The 13,310-nt window shown below is 42.5% G+C and overlaps 1 protein-coding gene across 1 annotated transcript in view; it reads left to right on the forward strand.

Moving 5' to 3' along the window:
* The window catches only part of KIAA0907 (KIAA0907 ortholog), a 25,362-nt gene extending 13,183 nt beyond the window's left edge, over positions 1–12,179 (forward strand). Inside the window, exons 5-16 of the mRNA XM_009996073.1 lie at positions 2,132–2,260; positions 2,600–2,679; positions 3,485–3,537; positions 5,411–5,574; positions 5,942–6,153; positions 6,709–6,769; positions 7,580–7,637; positions 7,824–8,077; positions 8,550–8,705; positions 9,700–9,812; positions 10,924–11,015; positions 11,969–12,179. Of these exons, the coding sequence (XP_009994375.1) occupies positions 2,132–2,260; positions 2,600–2,679; positions 3,485–3,537; positions 5,411–5,574; positions 5,942–6,153; positions 6,709–6,769; positions 7,580–7,637; positions 7,824–8,077; positions 8,550–8,705; positions 9,700–9,812; positions 10,924–11,015; positions 11,969–12,168 (1,572 nt within the window). The 3' untranslated portion in view covers positions 12,169–12,179. The remainder of the gene's footprint in view (positions 1–2,131; positions 2,261–2,599; positions 2,680–3,484; positions 3,538–5,410; positions 5,575–5,941; positions 6,154–6,708; positions 6,770–7,579; positions 7,638–7,823; positions 8,078–8,549; positions 8,706–9,699; positions 9,813–10,923; positions 11,016–11,968) is intronic.
* Positions 12,180–13,310: the final 1,131 nt, after the last annotated feature.

Raw genomic sequence — 13,310 nt, forward strand, 5'->3', positions numbered from 1 at the left:
CCGTGGGACGCCGGCCCGGGGGGAATGGGTGAGGTTGCGTGTCAGGGCTGTTTTCTGGGAACCTGCGACCTTTATTTGTCGGAATAGCTCTTAAGGAGACTGGAAATGGTGGAGGTTTGCTTTGGGAAGTAGAGAATCACGAAAGGCGATTGGAAATCCTCTTTATCTTTTCGTACTAGCAGAAAGTGGCATAGGTGTCGGGTCAGCCCTGCTGCTCTTCCTAAGGCTTAACTAAAGCCATCTGCAGGAATAGCTTTTTTTTCCTGCAGGAATAGCTGTTTGCCCAGCACGGTTGGTCCTTTCCAACCATGTCTATTTTGTGTTTTCTAAGCAGTACAGCTGATGTAAAAGTAGCTGTATAAAACAGCCAGTTTAAAACATGAAACCAAATTATTTTTGTGCTTAAACAAGTTACCAGGAGAAGCCATATGTCTTAAGTTCTAAACAGCTTGGTCAGCCCTGCCCTGAGCTGTGGTCAGGCAGTTGGACTAGGTGGTTGTAGGTCACTCTCAACTGAACTGTTATGTTCTAAAGCAAGTGTGATTTAAAGCCTGATTTCCAGTTTCAATAATAGGATCAGTCTTGCATTTCTGCAGTTTATTGGCCTATTTGAGAGCCACGTTTAGAAGGCTGTTTCAAGTTTCCTTCCAAACTTTTCAAATGTGAAGTTATCGAGAAGGTTGTTTTCACAACATATTGAATCTTCTTTTTGACATGCCTAGTATTGATGGGACTGCGAGTTACTTTCTACCAGTTGTGCCTTGTGAGGCAGCATCAAAAGTATTGACTTTTTTTGTTGGATTTAGTCATAGATAATAGGAGAGAGAGTAGCAAATGTGCCCTACTTGTTCTCTGCAGGTTCTGTATCCAGCATGACCATTATAGCCTTTTTAAAATGTGGTGTTCAGTAGTGAGGTTTCTTTGATCATGGCTATCAGCAGTTTGAAGTGCTTTTGGTACCTGATGGTGTCTGATTCACTTATGCACACCCATAAATACTTGTTAGTCACACCAGGGTCTGTTTGCTGACTGGCAGATTGGAACCCCTAAAAATTGGATTATAATGTGATAATATCTCATTCTTCCATCCACATGTTCCCCATGAGCTTTGGTGGCATTCTTGCATCCTGTAACATATCATGAGAACCACTTAACCAATAAATTAATTTGCAAATGGGATAGGCTTTTTACTGCTTATGTTCTTTTTGTTAGGAAATATTCAGTGAAGCTATTTTCAGAGTAACTAACTCTGAGGGCACTTCAGATTATGAGCAAATAAGGAGCCTGCAGGTTAATTAATCTACTCTTGTTTGGTTAGTTTTTTTTAAGTGTGGAAGGAATGGAGAAATAAAAGTGCTGGGGCATGACACCTGTGTCCCTCAATAGTTGCCTTCTGGCTCTCAGGGAAGTGCTGTGCTTCCAACAGTATCTATGAGTGGATGGATACCTCTTGGATACTACTGAAAAGTTATATTGGGTTATTGTTTATGTCCCCAAAAGTATTTCAGAATTTTTAGAAGGATTCCATTTAAGTCTCTATATGTGGAAAAGCCCTTAAGGTCTTGTAACTCCAGCTCTTCTGCATATCTTCTGAATCTGTGACTTGATGGCTTTTTATTTCTTAGCACTTAGCTGCTGACACAAAATATTAAGTCCTTGTTTTTAAAAAAATGGTGGGGAAAGTGTAGCCATAGTGTGAATGAGTTTAGATCTTGATCAGAAATTCTGTGTCTGCATGAGGGGAGTTAAGAGAACTACAGGTGAGTTTCAGTCTCATAGGTCTGAGATGCCAATTCAAGTGTAAGATGCCTTGATTTCCATTGGAGCAGCTTTACTGCTTGGTTCTACATCTGTTTCTCTATTTGTAGAACAGAAACAACAGTTGCTAATTCTATTAAAATTGTATTGAGGATAAAACTAGCATTTTTATTTGGGCTCAAGTTTGTGCAGAGATGATGAAGTTGGAGATATTTTGTGGTTTCTGCTAATATTTGTACAGCTTTTGGGTTCAGCAGCTGAAATGGGAGAATATGAAGGGTATTCACCTTTAGAGTCCTAGGGTCACTTTGCTCAGCATGTCATTTGTCTCTGCTTTCCAACCACTGGTCTTCTGCAACGGTTCTGTTTGAAGCTGCAGGCTCTGGGAAAAGGTCCAGCTACAAGTAAAAGCAAAGATGACCTTGTGGTGGCAGAGGTGGAGATCAATGATGTCCCCCTCACCTGCAGAAACCTGCTGACAAGAGGACAGACCCAGGATGAGGTATGTTCAGGATCTGCAGTTAATTTGTTTGGCTTGGCAGCAGGTTTGTTCCTGTTTGTATGGTTAAAAGAGCTTGCAATAAACTGCATTCAGTGGTTGTTTCCTCTTTTTACGAAAGTTGTGCTTTTTAAGATCCTTTGTTTAGTACTTTGTTGGTTTTTTTTCAATAAAATGTCATATGATGAGGTAGCATAGCTGGTATACCCTTTCAGGCACCATTCATTCTCTTACCACTTTATTAATGGCTTTTGGCCTTTTTATACAATAACACGAACCACTTGGGGGTTGTTGTGTGTGCTTTATTATTGTAAACTTGTCACTGGGTTTTTTTAACTGTAGATAAGTCGACTGAGTGGAGCAGCTGTCTCTACTCGAGGGAGATTCATGACTGCAGAAGAGAAAGCAAAAGTGGGACCTGGGTTTGTATTTCTTCTTGTGGGTTTCTGCTTGTTTTTTCATTGGGTGGCTGAGGGGGTGGGGGGAAGGTTGTTTGTTTTATGAGCAGTGTCACCTCTGGCTCCAGAGTGAGCTGGCCATGGAGTGTTCCCGGTGTGCTTACCCTGTGGTAGAGCTGACTGCAGAGCTGCCTTCCTACCTGCTGAATATTGATGGAGCAAAATGAAAACCAAACAAATCACAAATGGAACAGATCAGACTATGCTGAACTTCTTCCCACTGAACAGGATATTGGATCTCTTGTGCAGTTTGCTAAGCAGTTTGGTGGTACAGTCACCATCCCTGGAAGTGTTTAAAAGAAATAGAGATGTGGTGCTCAGGGAAATAATTTAAGCCCTGAACAGGTAGATGAGGTTATGGTTGGTGGATTTAAGTTATGATTGGACTTGATGATCTTCAAAGTCCCTTCTAACCAAGATGATTCTGTGAGAATGGGCAACTTTCCAGTTCCAAGCAGAACTAGTATTTCATAGACTCCGCTTTTAGTTAGTTAACCTTGCGCGTGGACAAGGAAATTAAAGTTTTCAGTGGTGTAACTTTAGCAAGTTGTCATGTAAATAACTTCTGAATCTTTTCAGTTCACATTGCAAAGCTTTGCTTTCTGAGCACTGTGATGTTCAATGAATATCTATTTAATTCCTTGTTTGAAGAATATTTGAAATCTTTATGGAAAGCCCCATGTGTCTGATGACTGTGATAGAATTAGATGGAATCCACTGTTTTATGTTTTCTGTGGGTTTGATGGAATATTTGACATTTCCCTTCCAGAGATCGTCCTTTGTATCTTCATGTCCAGGGTCAGACAAGGGAACTGGTTGACAGTAAGTGCATTCTGTTTTTTCTCATTATTTGTGATAAAAAGGTTTTATAAGGGGCTTTGTTATGACTGGTATTGCTCAGGAAGTATGATTAGAATAGTGGACAATGAGATGGGTTGAGAACTGGCTCAACAATAAGGCCCAGAAGGTTGTGATCAAAGGTGCTGTGTTCCCTAGGGGTCAGTACTGGGCCCACTCTTACTCAACATCTTCATCAATGACCTGAATGAGGGAATGGAATGTGTCCCCAGCAAATTTGCTGATTATATGAAGCTAGAGGATTGGCTGATCCACCTGAAGGCTTTGCAAGATTCAGCAAGATCTAGACAAGAATAAATATAGAGTCCTGCACCTGGGGAGTAAAACCACCATGCACCAGTATAGATTAGAGGTTGATCTGCTAGAAAGCAGACCCATGGAGAAGGACCTTGGGGTCCTGGTGGACAACAAGTGATCCCTAGGACAGCAATGTCCCCTCCTGGCCAAGAGAGCCAATGGTATCCTGGGGTGCATCAAGAATAGTGTGGCCAGCAGGTCAAGGGAGATTCTCCTCCCCCTCTGCTCTGCCCTGGGGAGACCACAGTCCAGTTCTGGGCTGCCCAGTTCAGAGGGACAGGGATTTACTGGGAAGAGTCCAATGCAGGGTATAAGGATGATGAAGGGACTGGAACATCTGTCATATGAGGAAAGGCTGAGAGACCTGGGGCTGTTCAGTCTGGAGAAGAGAAGACTGAGAGGGGACCTGATTAATGTCTACAGATATCTGCAGGGAGGTGTCAGGAATGGGCCAGTCTCTGTTCAGTGATGCCTGTGACAGGACGAGGGGAAATGACACCAAGTGACAACACAGGAAGTTCCATGTCAGCATGAAGAGAAACTTCTTTGCTGTGAGGGTGAGGGAGCCCTGGGACAGGCTGCCCAGAGAGGTTGTGGAGTCTCCTTCTCTGGGGACTTTCAAGACCCATCTAGATGTGTTCCTGTGGGATCTGCCCTGGATGTTCCTGCTACAGCAAGGGGGTTGAACTCGGTCTTCAGAGGTCCCTTCCAATCCCTCTGACTTTATGATTTGTATTACAAGTACCTCAGTGTTGACAAGAGAGCTCATTTAAACATTAGTGTTAGGATCTCTGCTCAGACCTATCTGAGGTGCAGTCTGCTGCATCAGTCATGGAACTAAAACTTCTGAGAGATTACAGGGAAAGTATGGGAGTAGGTAGGGTTCCTAGGCAGGTCCAGCTCTTACATGTCCCTTTAGTCACTGATGACACACTGAGATCCTTTTACAAGAGATGAGAGTTAGGGGGATCTTCTCTTTAATGTACAAGTATGAACATTTTTGCTGAAACCTCTACATTTCCATTAGAAGTACAAAGAACTCCTGTCTTGCCTGTGTGTGCTCAGGAAAAAAGGAAAACTATTAACTGTTCAGGTGTGAATTTTTCCGTGTATCAGTTCATGGGCTTGTCCTAAGTTGTCTTGAAACTTGAAACTTCCAACCGGGATATACCTTTATTTCCACAGCCAGTAAACAACTTTTCCTGTGTTAGTTTCGCATTGATGCAGATGTAAATTCTATGCAGGGTTAATGTAAATGTTTCTAGCAGTTGCTAAAATGTTTAAGCTAAAACTGCACACCTGCAGATATTAGCCTAAGCTTTATCAGGGTGGGAGTGGAGAAGGAACCCTGGTGCTTGTTGCCATCCTTTGTGATCCAGTCCCAGAATGCTCACATTGGGCCCCTCTGCCAGGTGCAGTCCTTTTGCCCATGGGTGCTGTAACAGAGTGTGGGGCAGCAACCCATGCACTTCATGATTTGATTAACCTGGGCAGTTGACCAGGGCCAAAATACAACTGAATTTCATATTCTGTCGCCCAGGAGCTGTTAACAGAATTAAAGAGATAATTACTAATGGAGTAGTGAAAGCAGCCACAGGTTCTAGCCCAACATTCAACGGAGCCACAGTGACTGTTTATCACCAGCCAGCCCCTCTTACTCAGTTGTCTTCAGCAGTTGGCCAAAAACCTCCATTCCAGTCAGGGGTGAGTAATTGTGAATTTCATTGAATGTCACTGATTACAAGATGTATCTAGTACAAGTATACATGTTATATGCTGTTTATGAAAAAAAATATTTAAAAACCCCACAAAATAAGTAAAAAATTCCCCATGTGTGTTGTGAACACTGGAGGACTAATCGGCCTGAGTCTGAAGAGTGAGACTCAGATGCCAATCACCTCCTAAAAGAGAAGGGATGGAGAGAGCAGTCCAGCTTGCAGAGGAGCAAAGGGCTGACTGTGCCATCCGACACCAAACTGATCTGTCAGAGAAATGAGATTTCTGGCATCCAGCAAAACAAACATCCTTATTCCTAGAATGAAATAATAAGCTTTTACTGTTACATTTACAGATGCATTATGTTCAGGACAAGTTATTTGTTGGTCTGGAACATGCTGTACCTACATTTAATGTGAAGGAGAAGGTGGAAGGGCCTGGTTGCTCCTACTTGCAGCACATTCAGATTGAAACAGGTGCCAAAGTCTTTCTTCGTGGGAAAGGCTCAGGTTGCATAGAACCAGCATCAGGCAGAGAAGCTTTTGAACCCATGTACATCTACATCAGGTATGAGTGGGTTAAAAAACAAATAAAACTTCCAGTGACTAGTGATGAATGTAGCTTAATGTCCCATCTATATGGGGAATTCTGAATTGCGACTGGCTTAATGCAAATTAATCATTTTTGAACCTGACTTATTTTTGTAGTGATCTCTCTACAGTGGTAAAATTACCACCCGTGAGGTGATAGATTATAAAGTGATGCACAACATAAGGAATTACTTTTATTTGGAACACATTAAAGCTGCGTTCTTTTGGGGTTTGAGTTGTGATGTTGAGCTTTAGGGGAAGAATACAATGTGCATTGTTGACCAATCAAGTCAGTGTTCTGTGCAGTATTTAGAAATTCAAAAAACCTGAGTTTTCGCACAGAAAATCAATACTTGTCACTTTTGTTCACAACTGTGCTAAGTAGCTGCAGAGCTACTAGAGTCCTGTTGAGGTGGATGACTGATCACTCATTAAAGGGATAAGTTCTGACTGCAGGTTGCTGATGAAAGAAGTAGCTCCTGAATTTGGTGGAAACATTTGAGCTTATGAGGTATTTTTTGTATGTTTTCAGTCACCCAAAGCCAGAAGGTTTAGCAGCTGCTAAAAAGCTGTGTGAGAATCTGTTGCAAACCGTGAGTAGCTCTTAAAAATACAAGATTTCAGAGCCTGTTGTAGCTTCATCATGTGCCTGGCTGATTATTATTTTATGCTGTCAGCAAAACTGTCCATGTGTTCTGACTTGCTAATAGGTTTTTCCTTCTGAGTACTGCTGACTAATTTTTGTGCAGTGAATAAATATTTCATACAATGAAGCTGTAGTAGCAGAATTTGGGGCAGGGTATTATCTGACTGTATGAAAGCATAAAGGAATCCTGCTCTTTTTTGTTTGCTGGAGCTTCCTTTGCTTTAGCTTTAAATGTTGTCCAGAGCCGTGCTCTCTGGTTGATCTTTCCTAAAGTAATAGTCTTACCAAAAACATTTTAGAAAATCTCTCACTTGTGCAGAGAGAAATTGAATTTCAGAGCTTTTTTTATATGAACACAAATAGAGTAAAATTCTGAGACAGCCTTGCTGATAGTCTTGGTAACTGAGGATGGGCTACAAAGTCTCTTTTGAAAAATATAGGGAAGCTTTTAGATTCTTTTGAGTTCTGTCTCTCTACTGAAGTAAACAGTTTGCCACTGTTCCTTGTGAAAGATAATCCTGTATCTCGCACAGATCTGTCATGGAGAGCAGGCTGCTGGTTCAGTGGGGTGGTGAGTTTGGCCAGCGGGGTTTTGATTTTGGTTTTTGTGTTTGGATTATTGCTCTGTGTATGGTATAGTCTGTAATTAATGTCCCTCTATAGTTTGATGGGGATGTGTGGGAATATGCCTTTCACCTGTAAAAGGTTTATATAGCAAAGAAATGTTTATTGTATCATATTTCACAATTCTCTGCAGGTTCATGCCGAGTACTCCCGGTTTGTGAACCAAATAACCACCGCTGTACCTTTGACAGGTAAAGCAGCAAAAATGAATTATTTGGAGTTGCATTCTGCAGAGCTGGACTTACAGTTAGTTTTGTGGAATCCCTTTACCCTTTTTAAAGTATTTCAATTGAAATGGACTCCAGTTTCTTTTACATTTGGTAATTAAATGTGGTATTGTTGCTGCGTTCAAGCTGACACTTCCCCTCTCTCCCCAGGCTTCACTCAGCCCGCTGCTATGAACAGTGTGCCCTCCCAGCCTTCCTACTACCCCTCCAATGGCTATCAGTCTGGTTATCCTGTTGTTCCCCCTCCTCAGCAGCCAGTTCAGCCACCATATGGTGTGCCAGGCATTGTGCCCCCTGCAGTGCCCCTGGCCCCGGGCATCCTGCCAGCCCTGCCTGCGGGGGTCCCACCGGTGCCAACGCAGTACCCGATACCTCAGGTCCAGCCTCCAGCCAGCACTGGCCAGGTACTGCCTCAGCTCAGTTGTTTGCCCTGTGGTTGTTGACTTCCTAAGCTGTTTCTTCGCTAATGATAGAAGACATAAATTAGATCCAGATGAAAAATTCTTTAGGACATTTTTTGATTATTGCTTTGCCAGTTCTTCTGGCTAAGCAATTAAATCACTGGTGTGGCTGCTTCAAACTGCATTTTTAATATCAGAGCCTCCTTTAACATAAAGGGTATTTGCAAGGGGCTACTTGTTTGCAAAAATCATTATCAAAGGCTGTGATGCAGCTATATAGGTAGTCACTAGTTTGAGGTGGATATAGATTAAATACTTGTTTTAAGTTGTTAAAATCCTTTTAGGTTTTCTTAGTCTCTGCAAATGGAACTAGTTGTGTGTTATGCTCCTGTCTGTGAAACTCTACATTGAATTAATACTTTATATGCATATTATAAATTTTTCTTGTGTTCTGTTTTCAACTTCTGCATGCTAGAGTCCACTGAATGGTCCTTTTCTTCCTGCTACCCCAGTGAAAACAACCATGCCAACTGGTACACAGCCACAAGTCCCGCCCCATCACCAAGGTCAAAAGAGACGCTTCACTGAGGAACTCCCAGATGAAAGAGAGTCAGGACTGCTGGGATATCAGGTGGAATAAAATCAGCAATTTTACTTAATTTACTCAAATGGAAATTGACTGGAGAGAGATTGTGATTAGCACAGTTTATTTGGCAACATTCGTGAAAGGTGTTTGACAGGTGGCAGCCATTGTTAGAGGACATGGAGACCACACTTTGGTTTCTTTGAGTGGATGCACTGTTCTTATAGTGGGACTGACTTTAGTCATTGGCAGCTTGATTTCCATGTCCTCAGTCTTCTGTGAAGAACAGTGGTGTGTTCAGGTCAAAGAGGTGACAACAGTGTTTCACTGGGTAGTTTAAAGGGAGATTATTTGGGGTTTTGGCTGGGCTTGTTTGAGGGGTGGGAGTGAAATGTGGTGGTAACTTGCAGATTTTCCCTGTTCACCTTTCTTGCAGGTTGCACTTAAGAGGATTTCAGGAAGCTTAGTTTTAAGAGAATAATTTAATTTTTTTTTTTTTTTTCAGATAGCAAATGTAAATTCATTGTAATTTAAAAAAAAAGAATATTAGCTCTTCAGGCTTACATATGAGAACAGGGAGTTCCTGCAAATGCTTCTCTGATGATAGACCCCAGCTCACAGGCAGAAACCCTTAATAAAAGCTCTGCCTAGAGGCAAGGACCTTATCTCTATCTTAGGCCTAATACCAGTATCTTGAGGAGAGCTTATTCTGGCATGAGGTCCATAGAGTATTCAGAAGTAGCTAATGGAGGAGGCAGTAAGTTGATCTGTGAATTAAGCAGTTGTCTTTACTGTCCTGAACTACTGAAAAGGCGGAGTAGGTCATGAGGTTTCTTCCACATTGGTGCTCAGACATGTTTCTTACTCTGTTACTCCCAGTATTTTTAGAAGTTTAACATTGTTTAACAATGGCAATTAGTGATTTCTTCTGCTAGTTGGCAATATGCTCTGAAAAGTTGGGATTCCTGTCATTATCATTAAGGAGCTAAAGCTTATGTTGTAGTTGTAGATTTGCTAATGCCGTGTGTTTTTCTGCTCATAGCATGGACCCATTCATATGACTAATTTAGGTACAGGCTTCTCCAGTCAGAGTGAAATCGATGGAGCTGGATCGAAGGCAGCAAGTTCCTCAGGAAAGGAGAGAGAGAGGGACAGGTGAGTGATGATGAATTATGGTCAGGCCTTTTCTGTTTTAAAAGCTGTTTTCAGAGATTATCTGTTTCATGTGCTCTTATGTGACCCAGGAGCTGGGGGGGTGGTTTGTTTTATTGTGGATTGGTTTCTTCTGGTGTTTTTAAGGGATGCAAGGCTTACCTTTTAGTGCTACATAATTAAAATAGCTGAATTTCCCCTTCTCCCCAAGTCTCTGTGCTCTTACTTTGGGTCTGTTATTTTGCCAACTCCTGGACATAATGGGGTATTCTTGTGCGCTTTACACTTGAAATTATTCCAATTTCTAAAAATTCTGAAGAAACTGTAAACTTGACATTTTTCAGCCTGAAGTTTCAGAGAAAGATTTACTTGATAGTCCCTTTTGTTTTCTGCTCATTATGAAATACATCAGGTGTATTGGTGAAGTTTTTTTATGTTCTTCATCTTGTCTGAAGTCCTAAATCCAGTGTAGCTATTTGAGGTCATCAGGCATCCCTGCTCTGCCCTGTGCACTCCAGGGCACTGAGGCACAAAACTGTCAGGCTTGCATGTTCTTTCATAGCATCATAGCTTGGTTGGAAGGGACTTTAAAAATCATCCAGTCCAGCCCCTCTTCTGTGTGGTGGGATGACATCTACATCAGGTTTATCAAAGCCCCCTCCAACCTGGTCTTGAACACTCTGATAATAAAAAGTCTATTTCCCTCTTTCTTATAAGCCCCCTTCAGGTATTGAAAGGCTGTAATAATGTTTCCCCAGAGCCTTTTCTTCAGGCTGAGCAACCCCAGCTCCCTCAGCCTGGCTTCATAGCAGAGCTGTTCCAGCCCTCAGATCATTCTTGTGGTCACATGTCAAACCCATTTTTCTCGAATTTTGAGATAAGAACACTAGGGGGAACCTTAATGAAGGCCTTACAGAAGTCCAGGTAGGTGACCTCACTTGCTTATCCCTTGTCCACTGATGCAGTCACACCATCATAGAAGGCTGCTAGATTAGTCAGGCAATTACAAGTTAAACTCCTCAGGTCACAAACTGAGTTATGAATTTGTTGTTACCTTTGACTCTATGCTTGTTTTAAAAAAGAAAAAAATAAGGGCTTGCCTTGCTTTAAATAGGCAGTTGATGCCTCCACCAGCTTTTCCTGTCACTGGGATGAAATCAGAATCTGAAGAAAGAAATGGTGCGGGGTCTTTGCCAGGCAGCCATGGTGAGTGCAATGACTAAAATCCACCTGTAAGTCAAGTTTCCTTTCCCAAATGAGTTTGCGCTGGTCTGAACATTTGGGTGATTATTTGCTGTTCTTCATATCACACTGTTGAAGTGTAAAGCAGGTCGTGTTGCACTGCTCTGAACTCACTGATCTTCCCTGCGCTTATACACACATGATGCTTCTCTTAAAACTGTCATATCTGTATGAACAAGGAGAGTGTAATTAAGTGAAGGACCAAAGCTGAGTCTTTCTGACCCATCAGTCAGCTGAGGCACAGAACCTCAGGGTTGTTCTGTAGCACAGATCTGATGTGGCTTGATGTGGTGAACAGCTCCCTAGAGGCACTAAAGGTGCATTGGTGGGAGTTAGAGTTAGCTCAAGGTGTGTATTTACAGACAGGAGTCATGTCTGCAAACAACTGAGGTGCTGTCAGAGTTCATCTTTTCATGGGGCTGTCACACATCAAGTATTTGCAGCTTGGCAGAGTATGTAATAGTGTTAACTCTCCAGGTAGCTCAGTGCCTTTCAGGTCTGCAGGTTCATCACCTCAGTCTCTTTAACCTTAGTTTTTCTGCAGTATTGGTCCCAGAGATTGCTCTTCTGTTAGCTCTCTTGTGAACAAAATTTCTACTTTTCTTTACATATTTATCTCGTTAACGGTGAAATGTTCATCTCTTAGACCCGTTTGCTAACTTTACCTTTTTTGTGTGTTTTTTTTTCTTCTTTCTCTGTTCTCTTACATGGTTCTGATGGATCACATGTGCTGTTGCTGGTGCTGTTGGTGTGGCCTTCGACCTTGGATGACCATTGGCCTTGTGACCTCAAAATGGTGTCCAACTAACAATTTACAATTAACATCTTTTTTATTAACTCGTTTTGGGGCATTTTATCTCTTTTTATTTTTTCTTCTTGGGGTGGGGTTTGGGGTTGTTTTGTTTTTCCCCTCCTAGATCATCAAGCTAAGAAGATGAAAACTGCAGAAAAGGGCTTTGGATTAGTGGCATATGCTGGAGATTCATCAGATGAAGAAGAGGAGCATGGAGGCCATAAAAACGCAAGTACTTTTTCACAGGGATGGAGTTTGGGATACCAGTATCCTTCCTCACAGCAACGAGCTAAACAACAGATGCCATTTTGGATGGCACCATAAAAGCTACAGAAGAGTTTTCATTCCTCTTTTTTGTTTTGTTTTGTTTTTTCCTCCCCTCTAGCAATAATGCATGTATATTACAGAATGAACTTGGCAAATATGCATTGTTTTTACATTTGCAGAAGCTAAAAATTCAGTATTTCCCCTTGAAAGGGCTGCATTATTTTTAAAATCCTGATCTCTGCAGTGAATTTGTCAAAAAATAAATATTTTGAAATAGCATCCTGACAGGGCTAGTCCCTTACACCATGGGGAAAGTGCTGTGAAGAGGAACTAGCGAAGCCTGCCAGTCTGTGTTTCTCATTTTTCCGGAATAACTTAAGAATGGAAAGTCAGTACCACTGACTTCATTCTACACCTGCTGTGTGTATTTTACTGAGTGCTTCTGCCACCAGCCTAGGTTTGCCGTCCCACCGAGCTTGCGGTGATCCGGCGTCAGTGTTTTCAAACGGAATGTACAGTAGTTCTGAACAACTTGATGATCATGTTTCCTAAACTTTGTTTTTCCTTTAAGCATCTCCTGTAACTCAGCACTTATTTCTTGTTAAGATGTGGTTTTACTAACCCACAACTTCTCATTCTAGCCAGATGTCAGGGTGGGGGAGGGTGGGAGGCTCAGTTTTTGGAGGGGTTCATCTTGCCACTGATCCCCAGGTGAACTCGGTGCTATTACACCAGTACTTAATGATCTCCAGTCACTCTGGACTTGGACAGAACTCCTCGGGAGGTTCACCCCGACATTTCCACTTTGTTCCCGCCCTTTGTTCCATGCTGGGTTCACGGGGCAGGCAGCCCTGGGCCCTCGCGCTGTGACCGCAACATGGGCCTTGCTTTGGAGCACGGAACTGGAACCTGGGACCCAGTTGTTCGCCAAGACCTGTCCGCGGGGCAGAAGGAACTTGCACGGAGCAGGACGTGTGGGGCTGCCCTGAGGTGCTGGTCGGCGTTTGGAACAGGAGGAGTCGTTTTAAAAGGGGATGTGTGTTGCTGCTGTGGACTGCGAGACTCGTCTGGCTCCCTTGTACAAACCTTGGCTTTCCTACCTGTTGTAAATAATCAGAACTGTACTTTCGTTATAAATAAATGTATAAACGCTGTGCGGCCTGCTCGGGGGCGGGGCGGGGTGGGGCGGGGCCCGCGGA

This window comes from Chaetura pelagica, unplaced genomic scaffold, assembly GCF_000747805.2.
Source record: "Chaetura pelagica isolate M959 unplaced genomic scaffold, ChaPel_1.0 scaffold270, whole genome shotgun sequence".
NCBI classification, from domain to species: Eukaryota; Metazoa; Chordata; class Aves; order Apodiformes; family Apodidae; genus Chaetura; species Chaetura pelagica.